At 44.2% G+C, this 14,209-nt stretch overlaps 4 protein-coding genes across 4 annotated transcripts; 1 reads left to right on the top strand and 3 right to left on the bottom strand.

Moving 5' to 3' along the window:
* Positions 1-204: 204 nt before the first annotated feature.
* On the bottom strand, positions 205-1,219 carry Triagg1_591 (uncharacterized protein; the record flags this gene model as incomplete). The annotated part of the gene is made up of 3 exons (XM_062900907.1): positions 205-674; positions 731-973; positions 1,033-1,219. The coding sequence occupies 3 exons, from the start codon at positions 1,217-1,219 to the stop codon at positions 205-207; spliced, it is 900 nt and encodes a 299-aa protein (XP_062760941.1).
* Positions 1,220-4,364: 3,145 nt separating this feature from the next.
* On the bottom strand, positions 4,365-7,200 carry Triagg1_592 (uncharacterized protein; the record flags this gene model as incomplete). The annotated part of the gene is made up of 4 exons (XM_062900918.1): positions 4,365-6,145; positions 6,204-6,691; positions 6,750-6,801; positions 6,873-7,200. 4 exons carry the CDS (start codon positions 7,198-7,200, stop codon positions 4,365-4,367), a joined length of 2,649 nt encoding a protein of 882 aa, XP_062760942.1.
* Positions 7,201-8,593: 1,393 nt separating this feature from the next.
* On the bottom strand, positions 8,594-10,843 carry Triagg1_593 (uncharacterized protein; the record flags this gene model as incomplete). Its single annotated transcript, XM_062900929.1, has 1 exon — positions 8,594-10,843. One exon carries the CDS (start codon positions 10,841-10,843, stop codon positions 8,594-8,596), a length of 2,250 nt encoding a protein of 749 aa, XP_062760943.1.
* Positions 10,844-12,563: 1,720 nt separating this feature from the next.
* On the top strand, positions 12,564-13,585 carry Triagg1_594 (uncharacterized protein; the record flags this gene model as incomplete). Its single annotated transcript, XM_062900940.1, has 4 exons — positions 12,564-12,764; positions 12,853-13,225; positions 13,285-13,458; positions 13,566-13,585. 4 exons carry the CDS (start codon positions 12,564-12,566, stop codon positions 13,583-13,585), a joined length of 768 nt encoding a protein of 255 aa, XP_062760944.1.
* Between the last annotated feature and the right edge of the window lie 624 nt (positions 13,586-14,209).

The following is a 14,209-nucleotide window of genomic DNA, read 5'->3' on the forward strand; positions in this document are numbered from 1 at the left end:
GAATACTTTGCAAACAAACGTGAGAGAGTTTCACTTCTATTTGGGTGCGGGGAGTCAACGGACGTATCTGAGTAAAGTTTTATTCTGTCCTCAACTTTTTTAAAGTCATAACCACCACTGTAAGTCATATACCATGATCTTAGTCTACTACAAAAGAAAAACAATGAATATTAAATACAAATGAGACAACCTTCAAGTAACGATCTATACTCGATGGCTCGGGTGTTGCGAAGATCCTTTCTGTTTCAAAGTGTCGTTTGCGCCAATGACCAAAGTATAGGACGATTCGTTGGAGGGGACTAAAGATCTGAGTTGACTTGGATGAACCCAAAAAAATAGAAGCATGACAAGAAACATGAGGGTGGCATCGAAAATGTAAAGAAGGTACTCGTGATGAAGTAAGAAGCCGTTATTACCCATCAGGTACTCGACGACGCGAAAAATGGACCGGACCATGATGAGCGAGGAGCCAACATACAACGCGTGCATGTGCTTCTTCCATTTCGCAAGTCTCGGACTCAATGCCTCTTGATGTCGTGTGAATCGTACCTGAAAGGTTATAGCAACGACGATGAAGAATCCAAAAAAGACAATTTGTGCAAAAAGTCCAGCAATGATAATTCTTTCCCCCAAATTGAGGAAATCTAATGTGCCAGCTGCTTGAATACCGCCGCCTGAGTCTCTCATCAGTACGTCACACTATATGAGAGGGGCTATTCTGCGAACGTACCAGCCATTTGTAGAAGAAACGAGACGACATCTCCAGCGACAAATACCTTCGTCAACCATCTCCTCGACACCAAAGAGAATTGTGCTCCGTCAACGAAGATCATGATCTGGCCGAGTATTATATAAATCGATGCAGCAAATAATGCCGGCGCAACAAGGAGTAAGATGCTTTGAACAATGTATGGTCCTAGAGCCCAAATGTCTCCGGCTGATATAACCCGACCGATGTAACCGACAAGTTCAACTACTTCGTGTTAGCTTGCCGAGTAGCCAGTGTATCAAGAGAAGAAAAGAGAAACGCACAAAGACCACCGATAATAAAAGGCGTGAATGACCATGTTCGACGTGTGACGATGATAACGATGTGAGCAATGGTCACGATAAAATAAAGAGCGATGAATACGGCGGCAGCAGGAACGCTGGGATAGTATCGGTAGGGTACCCAAGCGTTTGGATCGTCAAGCGAAGGTTTGTAATTCTCGAAGGCCATGGTAGATGCTACGTGCGGAAAAAACAACCAGGACAAATAAATAACATAAAGAGGTATAGTAAGCTCGTTGTGTTTTAGTTGACAAAGTAGGGCGAATACTACTAGGTAGATAGCCGGCAAGTATTTAAAAGAATTGGAAGCACGACAACTCCTTGGTCACACTTACGAGTACAGTTCCATTTCTTGGACCAAAGGAAGACCCGCTATGAAGACAACCTTGGATTTTGGGTCTCTAAGTCTTCAATCTCAGTACACGGAGGTTCCGCTTTGGGCGTTCCAACAGGAGCATAAACTAAGCTGGCTAAACGAGAAACGAGCTCCCCTTTTGAATAGGCTATCCATCATAACGAGATACGACGCATTGGCTGGGCGCCACACAGTCAGGTCCACTTTAACCACGGCCAGCATCGAGGCTTAGCTCAACTAGATTTCTTCAAATCTCTTGATCGTTGTAATAATATTGATACCGGATCGATCGCCTTGTTGCTTACAAAGGTGTGTATAGCATGAATAAAACAACTAGTGAAGCCTGGCAAGCAGATATCAGGAAAAGCAAAACCGCAAAATGTATAAATGAATATACTCAGCAGTATAAGTACCGAATCAGCTCATGTAAGGAAGCACCTATTCAGCCAGTACACTTATTTTGCTATATATTCAGCATTCTATATCACATAAAATTGATCAGAAAAGTTTCTCAAATATAATAACAATAACAAATATTAAAAACATACAATTATTGTAGCAGTTACTAGATACGTGTAGATAGAGTTGTAAAAACTAGACAGATATAGCTGTAGTAGCAGCTACCTAAAGAACAGGCGTATAATTTAACACCTGGGTGCTGGAAATTCTCTCGACCCTGGTTTTCTGTCCCCCACTTACCTGGGAAATATCTTCGAATTCTTTCTCATGAGAGGCTATGGGTTAGCGACTCGCATAGATGGTCGAGGCGAGTGAGAGGTCCCGAATTTTTATACCATCTTCTTCAATTTGGTTAATGTCGGGTGATATACTGCGCATACTCAGGCTGTGGAGGTGCATTTCCTCCTTCCTTGTTTTCATATATTGCGTCATTTTATGCTAATCCTTCCTAGTTATTGTTAACATTTCTTACAATAGTGCAAGTTCTCCAGCGGTTGGCTTTTTTTTTTTGCAATAACCTTCGAATCTTTTTCGATCTCGCTGAGAATAACGTTTTCCGTCGTGGTCAAGTCCAAACGATTTAAATTATTTTCGATTTTCCCAAGTTTCTTCTCACTTTCTATTACTAGGAAATACTATGGTTTCATTACCACAAGGCAAGTAAGACAGAAAGAAGCAGCAGCAAACAGGGTCGCCAGTATCGTCTAAACTGTTGAAATGAATGATATATAAGCCTTAACCGCCCTCTGGTTTTCGGCTTTTTTGCAATTTCAACATAAACAATCGCGAACCAGATAGAAAAGTCCTCAGCAGCTATAGTGGTATCACATAAAGAAGCAAATCAAAGTGAGTATAGTTTCAAAAAGAAACGGAGTCTGACGGCTACAGAGAACTTGAGAGTGTGATTTTGTTATGAGCAACGCCTATTCAGCACCCAAAACTTGCTATCAAGGATCCCCTTTTGCAAACAATAGTGGGTACGACTCAGTAAAGTTCTGAACAAATGTAGTTATAGCAATATATACAAAAGAATATAGAGCTCCATTACATTTACTAGATAATTGTATATGTTGTAGTAAGTACAAGAGAAATATAAATATAGTACCAGAGAGTTAAAAGATTAGGTATTTATTACTTAAGTTAAAGATTATAGTAATATATAAATAGCTTCTGGTTTCTAATGCTTAAATTTCACATATCCGCTAGGGTGCTGGTTCGCTAATTTATGGTACTAAATAGTTACTTACTTATTACGGGAGAGCTGTAAGCTTACTAGAGGAATTTTCAGATACACATTTAATCAGTTTAATATATTGATAGCAGCAAAGCTTTTAGGCATTTAACAGTTGTTCAGAGTTAATTGAAGGTATAAGAGAAAGTATCAGATGCATTCTGCAGGGTTAACCTGTTTGACTTAATGCGTCATCCAGCAAACCACAAATATTTAAACCCTTCAAGTTAGTGTTACCCATTCTCCCTTGGGATAAAGTATATGATCATCCTATTTGCTCCTGTTGAAAATAGGGGCACCGACTTGGTAGATGGACTGGTACTTGGTTCAACAGAGGCAGCCCGGCCACCAGGTATAAGTAGGAGGCCTGATCTGGCAAGACTAGAAGAATAGACTAAAGCCAATTGACCTACATTTCAACAGCTCCATATATGCCTCACGATCCCTGGCTGATTTCCTGATGGCTGTTTGTGTGGGAGGTATCTTGGCGGCCTTATTAAGATAATATTCCATGGCAAGCCAAGTCTAATCCTATGGCAATTAAATACCTACTATTATATAATATATAATAATCTTAGTTATATAACTATTTCTATTCTAATTGATGTTAATGTAATAGTTAGTTATATATGTGGGGTAGGAATTAACTGATTAAAGACGTTAGACAAAGTAATATCGCTGAGAGCCGATTATAACCTACGTGGGAACCTGATGGTGAGGGAACAAAACTTCAGCCGTTAGATAATAACATAAAGAAAGTAATCTAGCGTCGAGAGTAGTTCTAAGCGTCTCAGAATCCCCTAACCTTCTCAATAGTCAAACTAACATTCAATTGTACACTAGTCAATAGCTCTGGTAAGTAACCGTGCTAGATAAAGAATCCCTTGATAAAAGCATGGTCTTATGCCGAAGAAGCTGTTGGCCTTGCAAACTGCTGCTGATCTGATAATATGTAGGCAGAAGGAGAGCTGTTTGAGCAAAAATCTTACAGGATAGAAATAGCTGTTATTACTACACAATCTGGTTTGCTGCACGAACAATCTTTCATAGTGTGGAGATCCTGTAAAACCGCTGACCACAGACCCTCCCTCCACATATAGGTACTCCTCACTGATCTATGGCTGCCTCCCTTGCGGCTTTATCTTACTGCATCTAAGCAGTAAATAGCTCTCGCCTTTTTTAACATAGGCGGTGAAATAGAAGAGGAGAGAAGCAACGGTGGTAGCCAGCAATAATAGAATGACAGTGGGATAGCATCATACATGGTATTCAATAAAAGTGCGCTTCCGCATTCCTGAGACTCTTGATAAAAATACCCTCCGCCTGATGAGAATCGAGACTGAAGACATTACAAAGAGTTGTCTTCACAAATTCCTCGGCTTTGGATATAGCGGCAGACCAGTCACTGCTGCGTTGGGCGTGCTTTTTCTGGAGGAAAGCAATTACGCAAATGGTAACCCAGACTTGCTCCTTGACATTACCGCTGCCGTTAAGAATTGAGAGGAAAGCTGGAATAGCAGGGATGGCAGTGCTTGCGAACACAAGATCTTCGACTCTGTTTGGATTAAACGCGCCATTGCTGTCTTGAAGAGCGATCATCTCTAGGACACTATCGGCTTCTTGTTCAGCGCTGGGAGTAGATGTGCTGTTAGAAAGGCCTGCAGTGAGGCTCAACGCCAACGCGCGGAATGGTCCCTGTAGGATCTCCGGCGTTGCCGTGTTTGTGGTCAAGGTAGACGTCGAGCCTGCCGTAGGGGCCAGGGTTGTCACAGTATCAACAGAACCTTTGCTGGTAGGCGTAGAAGCCACAATAGACCTGCCTGTTGCGGAAACTGATTGAGGAGGCGATGTATGAAGTAACTCTACATTCTGCTCGCTTACGCCAGAGGTGTTGTTGACAGGTAAACTTGACAAGAGACTCCGAGCACCGGGGGGAGCATTACTAACAACATTGGTGCGAATGCCAATGCCATTCGATGTGGCGATGAAAGAAGTCTGTGTACTTGACAAACTGTACATCTTTCCAAGCCTGACAATCTCGCATTTGTTATAGTAGCTCTCGTCAGATTTCGCATCTTTGATGGAATGGGCCTTGTCTTCCAGTGTTTGAATGAGGGCTTTTGCCGCCAGACTGTGGATTAGGTGCCCGCTGATTTCGTTCTCATAACTCATCTGAAAGACCTCTGTAGAACTTTCAGAGCCGCGGATTTGATACGAGATCTTGACTTTGCGGTCTCTAATGGTACCGTTGATGATGGCATACCAAGAGCTTCGAAAAGCCCAAAACATAGTTCCCGGTAAAGGGGCCTGCTGGATCGCCAATGGTGGGGGCAGATTATCGCCTTTGTCTGCTGCCCCGAGTTGTTCTCTATTTGGCTGAGGGCGACTGCTGAGTACCTGTAAATTGTTGCCGTCATCGGCACGGACTACAGCAGGTTTGTTAGGTTTCACCCCCCAGTCAACCGAGATAACTCGGATTGGAGCATAATTTATGGCATTGATCAGAGTTTCAGCTTTGAGATCTTGATTGTCGTATTGATTGTCAAGCTGTCCCTCGCTTATGTAGGCTGTTGCTCCAGCACCAGCTCGCGCCAGTGCTTCACACATGCCTCTTGAAACTTGGTCTCCGAGGCCCATAACGAACACCCGTAAGAGCTTAGACTGCGCCTCGGCTGCTTCCACATTGGCCTGAACGGTCTGCAGGGCTGCTGCCACACCCCAGTCCAGCCCGTCGGTGATGACGATGACAGAGCAGCGAGGCTTAGAAACGTCGCGTTGCTTAAAGACTGTATCCAAAGCAGCTTTAATGTCTGTGCCGCCTGAGACATTTACGCTCAGCTTGCTGGTTGCGTTGGCGACTTCAGACGTATCGTAGTGGAGGCTTCTCTGGCCGCTAACGATGGACTGCGCCGTGGTGGAGAATGTATAGATGTTGAATGTTGACTTTTTCTGCCTCGGGAGTTGTGTCAACATTGTCTTGACAACCCTGTTGGCAGTTTCTATGCGAGATCCAGCCATGCTTCCACTTGTGTCGATGAGAAATATATATTCTGTACTGTTTCATTAGCACGAAATCAATTGTATCCGATTCCGGGTTGCTTGGCTCACCATGCTCTTCCAGAGGCAGCTTCACATTGGACACCATTGTGAGAGCAAAAGCTAGAGTTTCAGGTGTGTCCTTTACTGGATTATCAAGTCGCTCAACATTACAACGTGGTTGGTCAATCAGCGGAACAGTCCAAACGAGAACAAAGTGATTGTTCAAGCGTCGGCTGCTGGAGAAAGCGACGTAGGATTTCCAGTATCGGCGATTCTGCTGTTTCTGAACAGGGTTCATGGTACTGAACGAATTGTCGGAGAAACCTGGAACAATCGTTACTTTATGCGAGATGCAATCAAGTGATTGGACCTCGGAAGTCTGCTGGACCTCGATACCAACGGTGATGGTGATCACCGGGTCGGTCCCTGCCGGCGCTGCGGGTTGGATGCTGATAGGATTGGGATTGCTTCCAGGGCGAGCAGCAAATCCGGCAGGGATCGTAAGACGAACAGAATCTTCTAAATTATTGGTCGAGATGACGTGAACATATGTAACACTAACGAGAGACAATGTTGTAAGCGCGAGAGATTTGAGATTAATAGCAAGAGCCTTACCGAGTTATGATCAACGAGTCAGGCGAGACATTTCCTAACGTGATTTGGAGCACTGTGACGATTGATTAGAGGTCAAAGGTTTGTTTTGGGATAAAGTAGATAGAGAAAATGGCTATGGGCTACCTTCATCATTGATTTTATCAAGTAGCCAAGCCTTATCATTTGCCTTCTTAGCTTCTTGGTACTTTCTTTGGGCCTCTTCTTTTTCATCAACAATAGCCTGAACTATGATATCTCCAACTTGGGCAGAAAATTTAATGACTGAAGCTTCGGGCGGTATCTCAAACATGTACGAGACCTCCTGAGGTCCTCTGGCCCGGGCTTGATAAGTCTCTGTCAGCGTTGCTTCAACGAAGACATCGCGGACCTTGTAGTCATAGTTGGAAGTGAGGAGCGGATAGTCTGTTGGGGACCAATTTTGTTGGCTGTAGACACCTCGTACGTAAGTCATTTTGACTTGAAAGATGATTTAAAAGTATGGATAAACGGAAAGTCGTGTATTGGCAAGCTGAAGGGTAGGTGGAATGAAGAGCCACGAAAAGAGCCACAGAGAGAAATTCATATATACATATGGGTATGGATATAGGTACAGTAACAGGCGAATAAAGCTATAAAAGTTAAAGACTAGAGATCACAAGAAAAGATAACATTTGGTAATATGCTGCTGTAACGACTGGTCTTACGGCGCGGGGCAAATGGCCATCCGGGTAGCAGGAAATGCGATAGTATGAGCAGGAACCTTTGCCATGGTTCAAATGCTCTGGATACACGACATGAGCAAGTTAGAAACTTTCACGATCAAACTATCATCTACCTACGTCGGTATGATATCATTATGGCCTGTTGCTCTTATTAACGAGCCTTCGTGGCTGTTGGTGATAGGCTTTTCATCGCTCGTATTGGAACCGGAATATGGCGGTGTTCCCTTGCAATCTATGTATTAGCACCCAAGACCACCCTACTTCAAGAGTTCCTCAGCTTACACAGGTTCCCGACATCCTCCCCTTTTGACTCCGCCAAGCGTTATCCGATGTGTCCACGTGTTTGGTTTGTCTAGTCCTGGCATTCCTATTTGATGCGATTGAAAGTATCGAATATCACATAGGGGTGTGCTATTAACCATTTATAGAGACACTGTTATACACGGCGTGATATTCGTGTATGCAAATTCGTTTTATTAACTGGAATAAATGCACGCCGGTGGAGCTTTGGGGGTTAAATATATGCACCCGTAAACGAAGCTGCGTCTACGGCAGAGCCTCAGATTTCGGATATCCAGCTCTCCCCATCACTTTTCGCAAAATCGAGGACAAAAGAAAGCGTTTTCAGATGGTGATAATTCTATCTGCGTGTGGGACAGTGTAGAGTATTCTACTCTTGACATGTACCGTTGTTCCCAAGGCCTCAGGGTTCTAACTACCTACTCTTGGGATGATTTGGCATATTTCTTCGGACGATTGATCTACGTTAATTCTTAGGCCCATAGACATGATGAGGTCTTATTTGGATATATTATGCACATAATGCTCAGGACTTTCAAGCGTGTTGTCGGTTATCCTTTTCAAATGAACTCTGTTGGTCTTTCATATGCTCGGGATATTCTCAATCCATTCATATGGCGTGAGAGGCCATCCAGAGAAAAGTTTCCAATCGCAGAATAGCTTTTTGATTAGGCATTGAATATGAAACCGACTTATTCTGTGTAGACTGCAAAAATATTGATATGACACGCGTAGAGAGAGAGAAAAAGAAAGAATAATAAGTCAAACTGATTAATAAACAAAAGAGTGTCCTATTCCTAATCCTCCTCCAAGTATTCGAATTGTTGCGTTCCAAATTACCCTCTACTGAGTATAAGTAGAAGAGCAGAACTTGTATGGAATTCGAATAACGCTGTACTTGATGATGCGTCGCTGTTTCTCTCGGCTAACACCACGCCCAAGTCCAGTACTGAACGCGGCTACAAGCCTCACCAATTCCGAGTCAGACTCTTCGATATCCCTTGCTGAACTGCCTGCCGTCAAAAAATGACCAAGATCCACTGGGTCACTCGTTACGAACAGCACAAATGTTTCAACCACGGAGCTCGATTTAGGTACGGAGTCTGCCCAATCGAGGAGCATACCTCTCACTTGGCTTTCCCCTTCTTGATATCCGAAAGTGTATCGGTCTTTCTTCTTGATTTCTATGCCGTCTGTTTCTGCCATCAAAGATGAGACATTGCCAGCAGCGTCAATTGAGAAGCCCGAGACGAATACTTTCTCGCTACTCTCGTTGATCAATCGAATGTAAACTCTGTTGCCTTCTGTTATAGTAGCAGTGCCATCAGTGGCGTGGGGGTGGAGGGTGCTTCCTTCGACGAGTCCGAACTCAACGTTCAACTCCTGATTGAACGCTTCTTTGCCTATTCCGCTAGGAAGGGCCAATAAATGTTGAGATCTGGCAATTATCTCGGCTCTTTGAAAGGCTAGAGCTGAGACTTTTTCCGGAGTTTCGTCTTTAAAGGACATTGAGAAGCACTCAACCATGTCGTTGTTGTAAACGACAAGCCTCCCATCAACTTCTTTGATCTTGACCAGCACTTTCTCTTGGCTAGTTGCTGTTGAACTTTGCGGGAGGATGCTTAGGGCTAGCTTATGATCAGCCAGCTCCTGGAGATAGGCATCGAGAGCTTGCTTGTAGTCATCGACCATCAACGTGTGCGTGACCAGAGTGTTGCTGTAAGCCGTGAATGCTTGCTGATAATCAACCGACTGGAATTTAGCATAGGCCAAAACAAGCTGATGATGTGTCGCAGCAATCTTCTCATTAGCCACTGTCAGCTGTTGATGGGCTAATGAAAACTTGGTGTCGCATTCAACAAAGCTAAACTCCCCGTTTGTGCCAGATGAATTCGCACTCTGTTCAGCCACTGGAGAAGATCGAAGGAACTTTGAGCGTTGGAAATGGTCTTTGAGATGTTCATTATTGCCCGGGTATTCAGCCACCCACTGATAGGTGGCTTCACGCTTCAGAAAAGCGAGTGCTCCTCCGGCGGGGTCGATTTGCCCTCCGTTCGTCTTCTTGGTAAATTTGCCAATGCTGTGGAATGCGGCGACAGAAACAATTTCAACTTCGCCAAGACTGTGCTCATCGTCTACTTGCTCAAACCCAGCTGGCATAATGTCATACACATTACATTCTCTCGCTCCGGCAACTCGTCCAGCTTCAATAACAGGCTGACCGCCAATTATTTTGATAACGTGTGACTTGGAGTCGCTCTCATCTTTCGAGAAAAGGATGCGTGTACTTGGGCCCTCCGCAGCAGGATGCTGAATGATAATTTCGGAGGCTGTTAGCTCTCTGACTCTGGACATAACGGTCCGCCATGATAGCCCACGGCCCTTGGCTTCATGAAGCGTCTGTGTAAGAAGCCTAGTCATGACTCCACCAACATTGCCATAGATATCTTTTACCTCAAAGGCCACTTCAGTTGGATAGGCCGCCACTATGCGTACCACATCCTGATTGCCTTTAAGGGGCACATCTTCCTCGACTGTGCCTTTCTTGATGAGATCTCTCATGTGGTCCGCTAGTTTCTTATGCTGCACGGCAGGGGTCATTCGGACCTTGAGTCCTGGGACATCTGGCTTGCGAGCCATACGTCCGGAATGACAACAATCCATGATGAAGGTGACATTCTTCGTTTCAGCAGTGAGCTTCTTGAGAAAATATGCGATTTCATGGTCGAGGATGCCGTTGAAATTCTCCTCATCATCATTATATCCCGAAGGGACAATGAATTGATACCTTCGTCCGTCAAGGCCGAGAGTTCGGTCAGATTCAACCATGCTGCCATGACCGGAATAGTATAGAACAACTATGGGCTCGATGTTGGCTTGATGTTTGCCTTTGGCCCATTCAATAACGGATTCAAACTCTGCTAGAATCCTCTCTCGGGTAGCGACATCACCCTCATGGCATTCGTGGAATTCGAATCCCAGGCCAGTCTCTTCAAGAGCTTTTTTCATTCTCGCAATGTCAAGTGCAGTTCCCACAAGGCCATTGGGGCAGGCAATCAACAGTGCGTAGCTTGCACGAGTTATGGGAGCCATTGTTCACTTGGAAAGTAGTTGATATTGTTTAGCACGCAGGTGAAGGGAGTATCCAGACTTCAAAACTTGAATGCTGTTGTAGAGATTTTCAAAAGCAAATATATTCTACACACATGTTTTTAATAGTCAGCCAGTAATTGAATCGTGAAATGTTCACCTAGCAACCTCTATAGTTGTACCCATTGCATCATGAATGGTCACACCAAGCCACGGTAATGGAGGGTCGCTCAGAACCAGCAAACCATGAGAAGGAGGCGAATGCTCGACGGGTTGACTAATGTGGGTTAATTAGGCTCTAATGACAGCCAAGTTGCCGGATAATACTCAAATCTAAGAGGGTTTTGATAATTGGTATTGATAATTGATGCAGATGCACGGTGCAACATCAATGTAAATGAGCAAAGGGCTGGGGATTAGTGCCATATCAGCCGCAGTGATTATCCGAACTCATTCTAGTTAGGTAGTCGTATCATACATACCTATACTTGGATACATATAGCTGGCACGGGTTTCGGAATAGTCCATTAGACATCTGGCCTAACGTAGTATAGATCTAAGGTAAGAAATGGTTATATATTAAAATCCTTACTAACAACAATACACATTTACTCATCTTTGAGACTTACATGCTTACCTACCCGTACACGAAGACCTTGATTGACTGAAGTGATCAGACCATGTGGCGTAAATCAAGATAACACAAGGCTGAAACCCCCTCTCTTTTACTAAACTCGCTCGCCCAAGAACAGTCCAAATGTCTCCGGCCGTCATCACATTCCGAAGGAAACACAAACATGACGTAAAGATTCAGGTGAATAAATACATATTATAGTAGGTCTACATGATGCGTCAAAGTTTAGGCTGCATTTTGAATGGTTACACTAGTCAATTATAACACATGTCGGGCAAATACCCCACAAGAAGTGAGGGCTTCAAATGACCACTCAACCTGCTCAACGATAATAACACACTTAAACTCGAGTTTGATGAAGTGAGAACTGACGCTTATTGTCCGATGAGATGGCTGCATCCTACCCTCTTACATTCTCACACCCTACCATACAAGATATATCTCAAACAACCAGCGCATCAACGTCGTACACTGTTAAGCATATGACTGAAAAGCTACCAGATAACTTTCTCGGCTGCTCCAGTCTCGCCAAATACTGTTATGTAAAAGCCAATTCGTCTCACCACATTGAGTATGGACCGAGTCGAGACAATCAGAATAACCAATTGAAGTGGAGAACTATATTAAACAATATCTATTATCTTGCTGTTAATATATATGCTCACCGAAAACTTCATATCATTCCAGCGTGGCTTGCAATAGATTAGCAAAAGCGAAACATATGACATAGTACATGAGATAAGAAGATCGCCTCAAGGACGGGATTGGATATGATTAGATTGCAGAAGGTCATAGGATCAAGGGGCTGACGTTGTATCCCTATATACTCAAGCTTAATTAGCTATATTGACCAAAACACACGCTGTGCTCTGAGGGATAAAGCATCAGAGGCGTGACCGGCAGATGCTTTGGTGAATAATCATTGTCTTGGGCTTACTGTGGCACAAATGGAATATCAATTTTGGATATAAATATTGTGGTCTTCCTCGTAAATTTTGTAGTCTTCCTGTCCATCAACCATCATCATACATAGCCATTCTCCAAGTTCACACAAGACAACACAAAACTATCCCGCTTGCAAAGTTTACCATGGATCAATACAAAGACATCGCACTTTGGCTTTCTGCAGCCGCTGCCAACGCCCGGCCCGGCCAACAGGGCAACAATCTCATCTTTCAAGAGGGAAGCACTCTTTATATGGAACAGTGGACTAATGACGGGCTCTCTGGCAAGACCCCCATTGTTGAAGGCGTGAGAGATGAAACGCCAGTCGCCCTGATTGTCGATAACGTAAGTTTGATACCAATCCGACGCTGCACCTAGAAGTCAACTATATGACGATACCTGTGCTGACGATCTGTCTATTTGAGCCAAACAGAAAATCTTTGTCCTCAACGCAAACAGCGTCCTGACTTGCCATGTCAAGCCCCAAGGAGATGGAAAACCCGGCGAACTTTGGCCCGAGGAAAACCTCGGTGATGGCAACATTCAGATTCACCCTGATAGCCAACTGTTCGCTCTTCAATCAGGAGGCCAAGTTATTATCTTTTATCAAGACACTGATGGGGACTTGAGCTCAATCAAAGAGTCCAATGGTATATGGACGGTTTCGAAACTGCTCGCGACCAGCCCCACGCTTGGAACTCCCCTGGGGTACTTCCCCCACCTCGGCAAGGAACACCTGCTCTATGTTACGGAGGATGACTTGGTGCGTGCTCTGGTCAAGGAAGAAGGCGAAGAAGAATGGAAAGGTATGCATTACACATTGTCCTACGACGTTTCGATATGTTAGCTTACTCACACATACCAGATCAAACGTTCTCACCTGCACGGCTCCAAGGTTCTGTATCGAATCTGGTTGCGATTCCAACTCAGGAAGATGATGAACCGGAGGGCCTCAGCGTATTTGGTCTCGTTTCCTCTCAGCTAGTGATGATAAACGGGACTACAGAAGATGCGGTTGTTCTTGGAATGGTGAAGAACCGTACGTTTTCATCAGCTAGATGCCGTAGGAGGATTCGGGTTATTACGCATCACGTTCATCACCACTGCCACTATCCGGTATGCAGCTGTAACCCATGCTGCTACTAGGTACCTACCTAGGTACCTAGGTAGGTATGAGCTACTGGGTATCAGATACCTATCTTCGGGCGCCGAAGGGGTTTTGGGTACCTAGTAAGGGGCCTAGGTAGTGTTTTTGGACCTGAAGTTGGTTATTGATTGGAAACTGCTGATGCAACGACTCAAATTGAAAACCCGGTTGCAACGAAAAGGATCAATGGGCTTTGTTTCTCTTTTGTCTTGGTTATCGATTTCTTTCTGATTAGCAAAACTACCTAGGTTAATGAGGCTACGTTATTTTTTACCCTTTATTGTTGCGATTACTTGAAACAGTAATACCAGATTGATATAAGTACATTAGGCCGGCCTGATAGTGTTATAAGCTACCATCAGGAGGTCAGCTACCGTTAGGCTGACCAGGGGACCTACAACTGTGACCAGGCCTGCAATAGAATGGCCGAGCCCGTAACACGATTACAGTGGCCAAAAAAAGGTGCTGAACTCCTTACCAAAACAACACCCCGAGGCTGCCAGGTAGTAAGACACATGTACCTACTTATTTACACGTATGTGTCCCTACATGTAATTAGCTCGAGGGGTAAGCATTGTGCGAACTCACATCACTTCATGATATTCATTTTATTCCTCTGTTTAGCTACACTCGTGAACTACCT

Source organism: Trichoderma aggressivum, assembly GCF_033847375.1.
Source record: "Trichoderma aggressivum f. europaeum strain CBS 100526 chromosome Unknown scaffold_001, whole genome shotgun sequence".
NCBI classification, from domain to species: Eukaryota; Fungi; Ascomycota; class Sordariomycetes; order Hypocreales; family Hypocreaceae; genus Trichoderma; species Trichoderma aggressivum.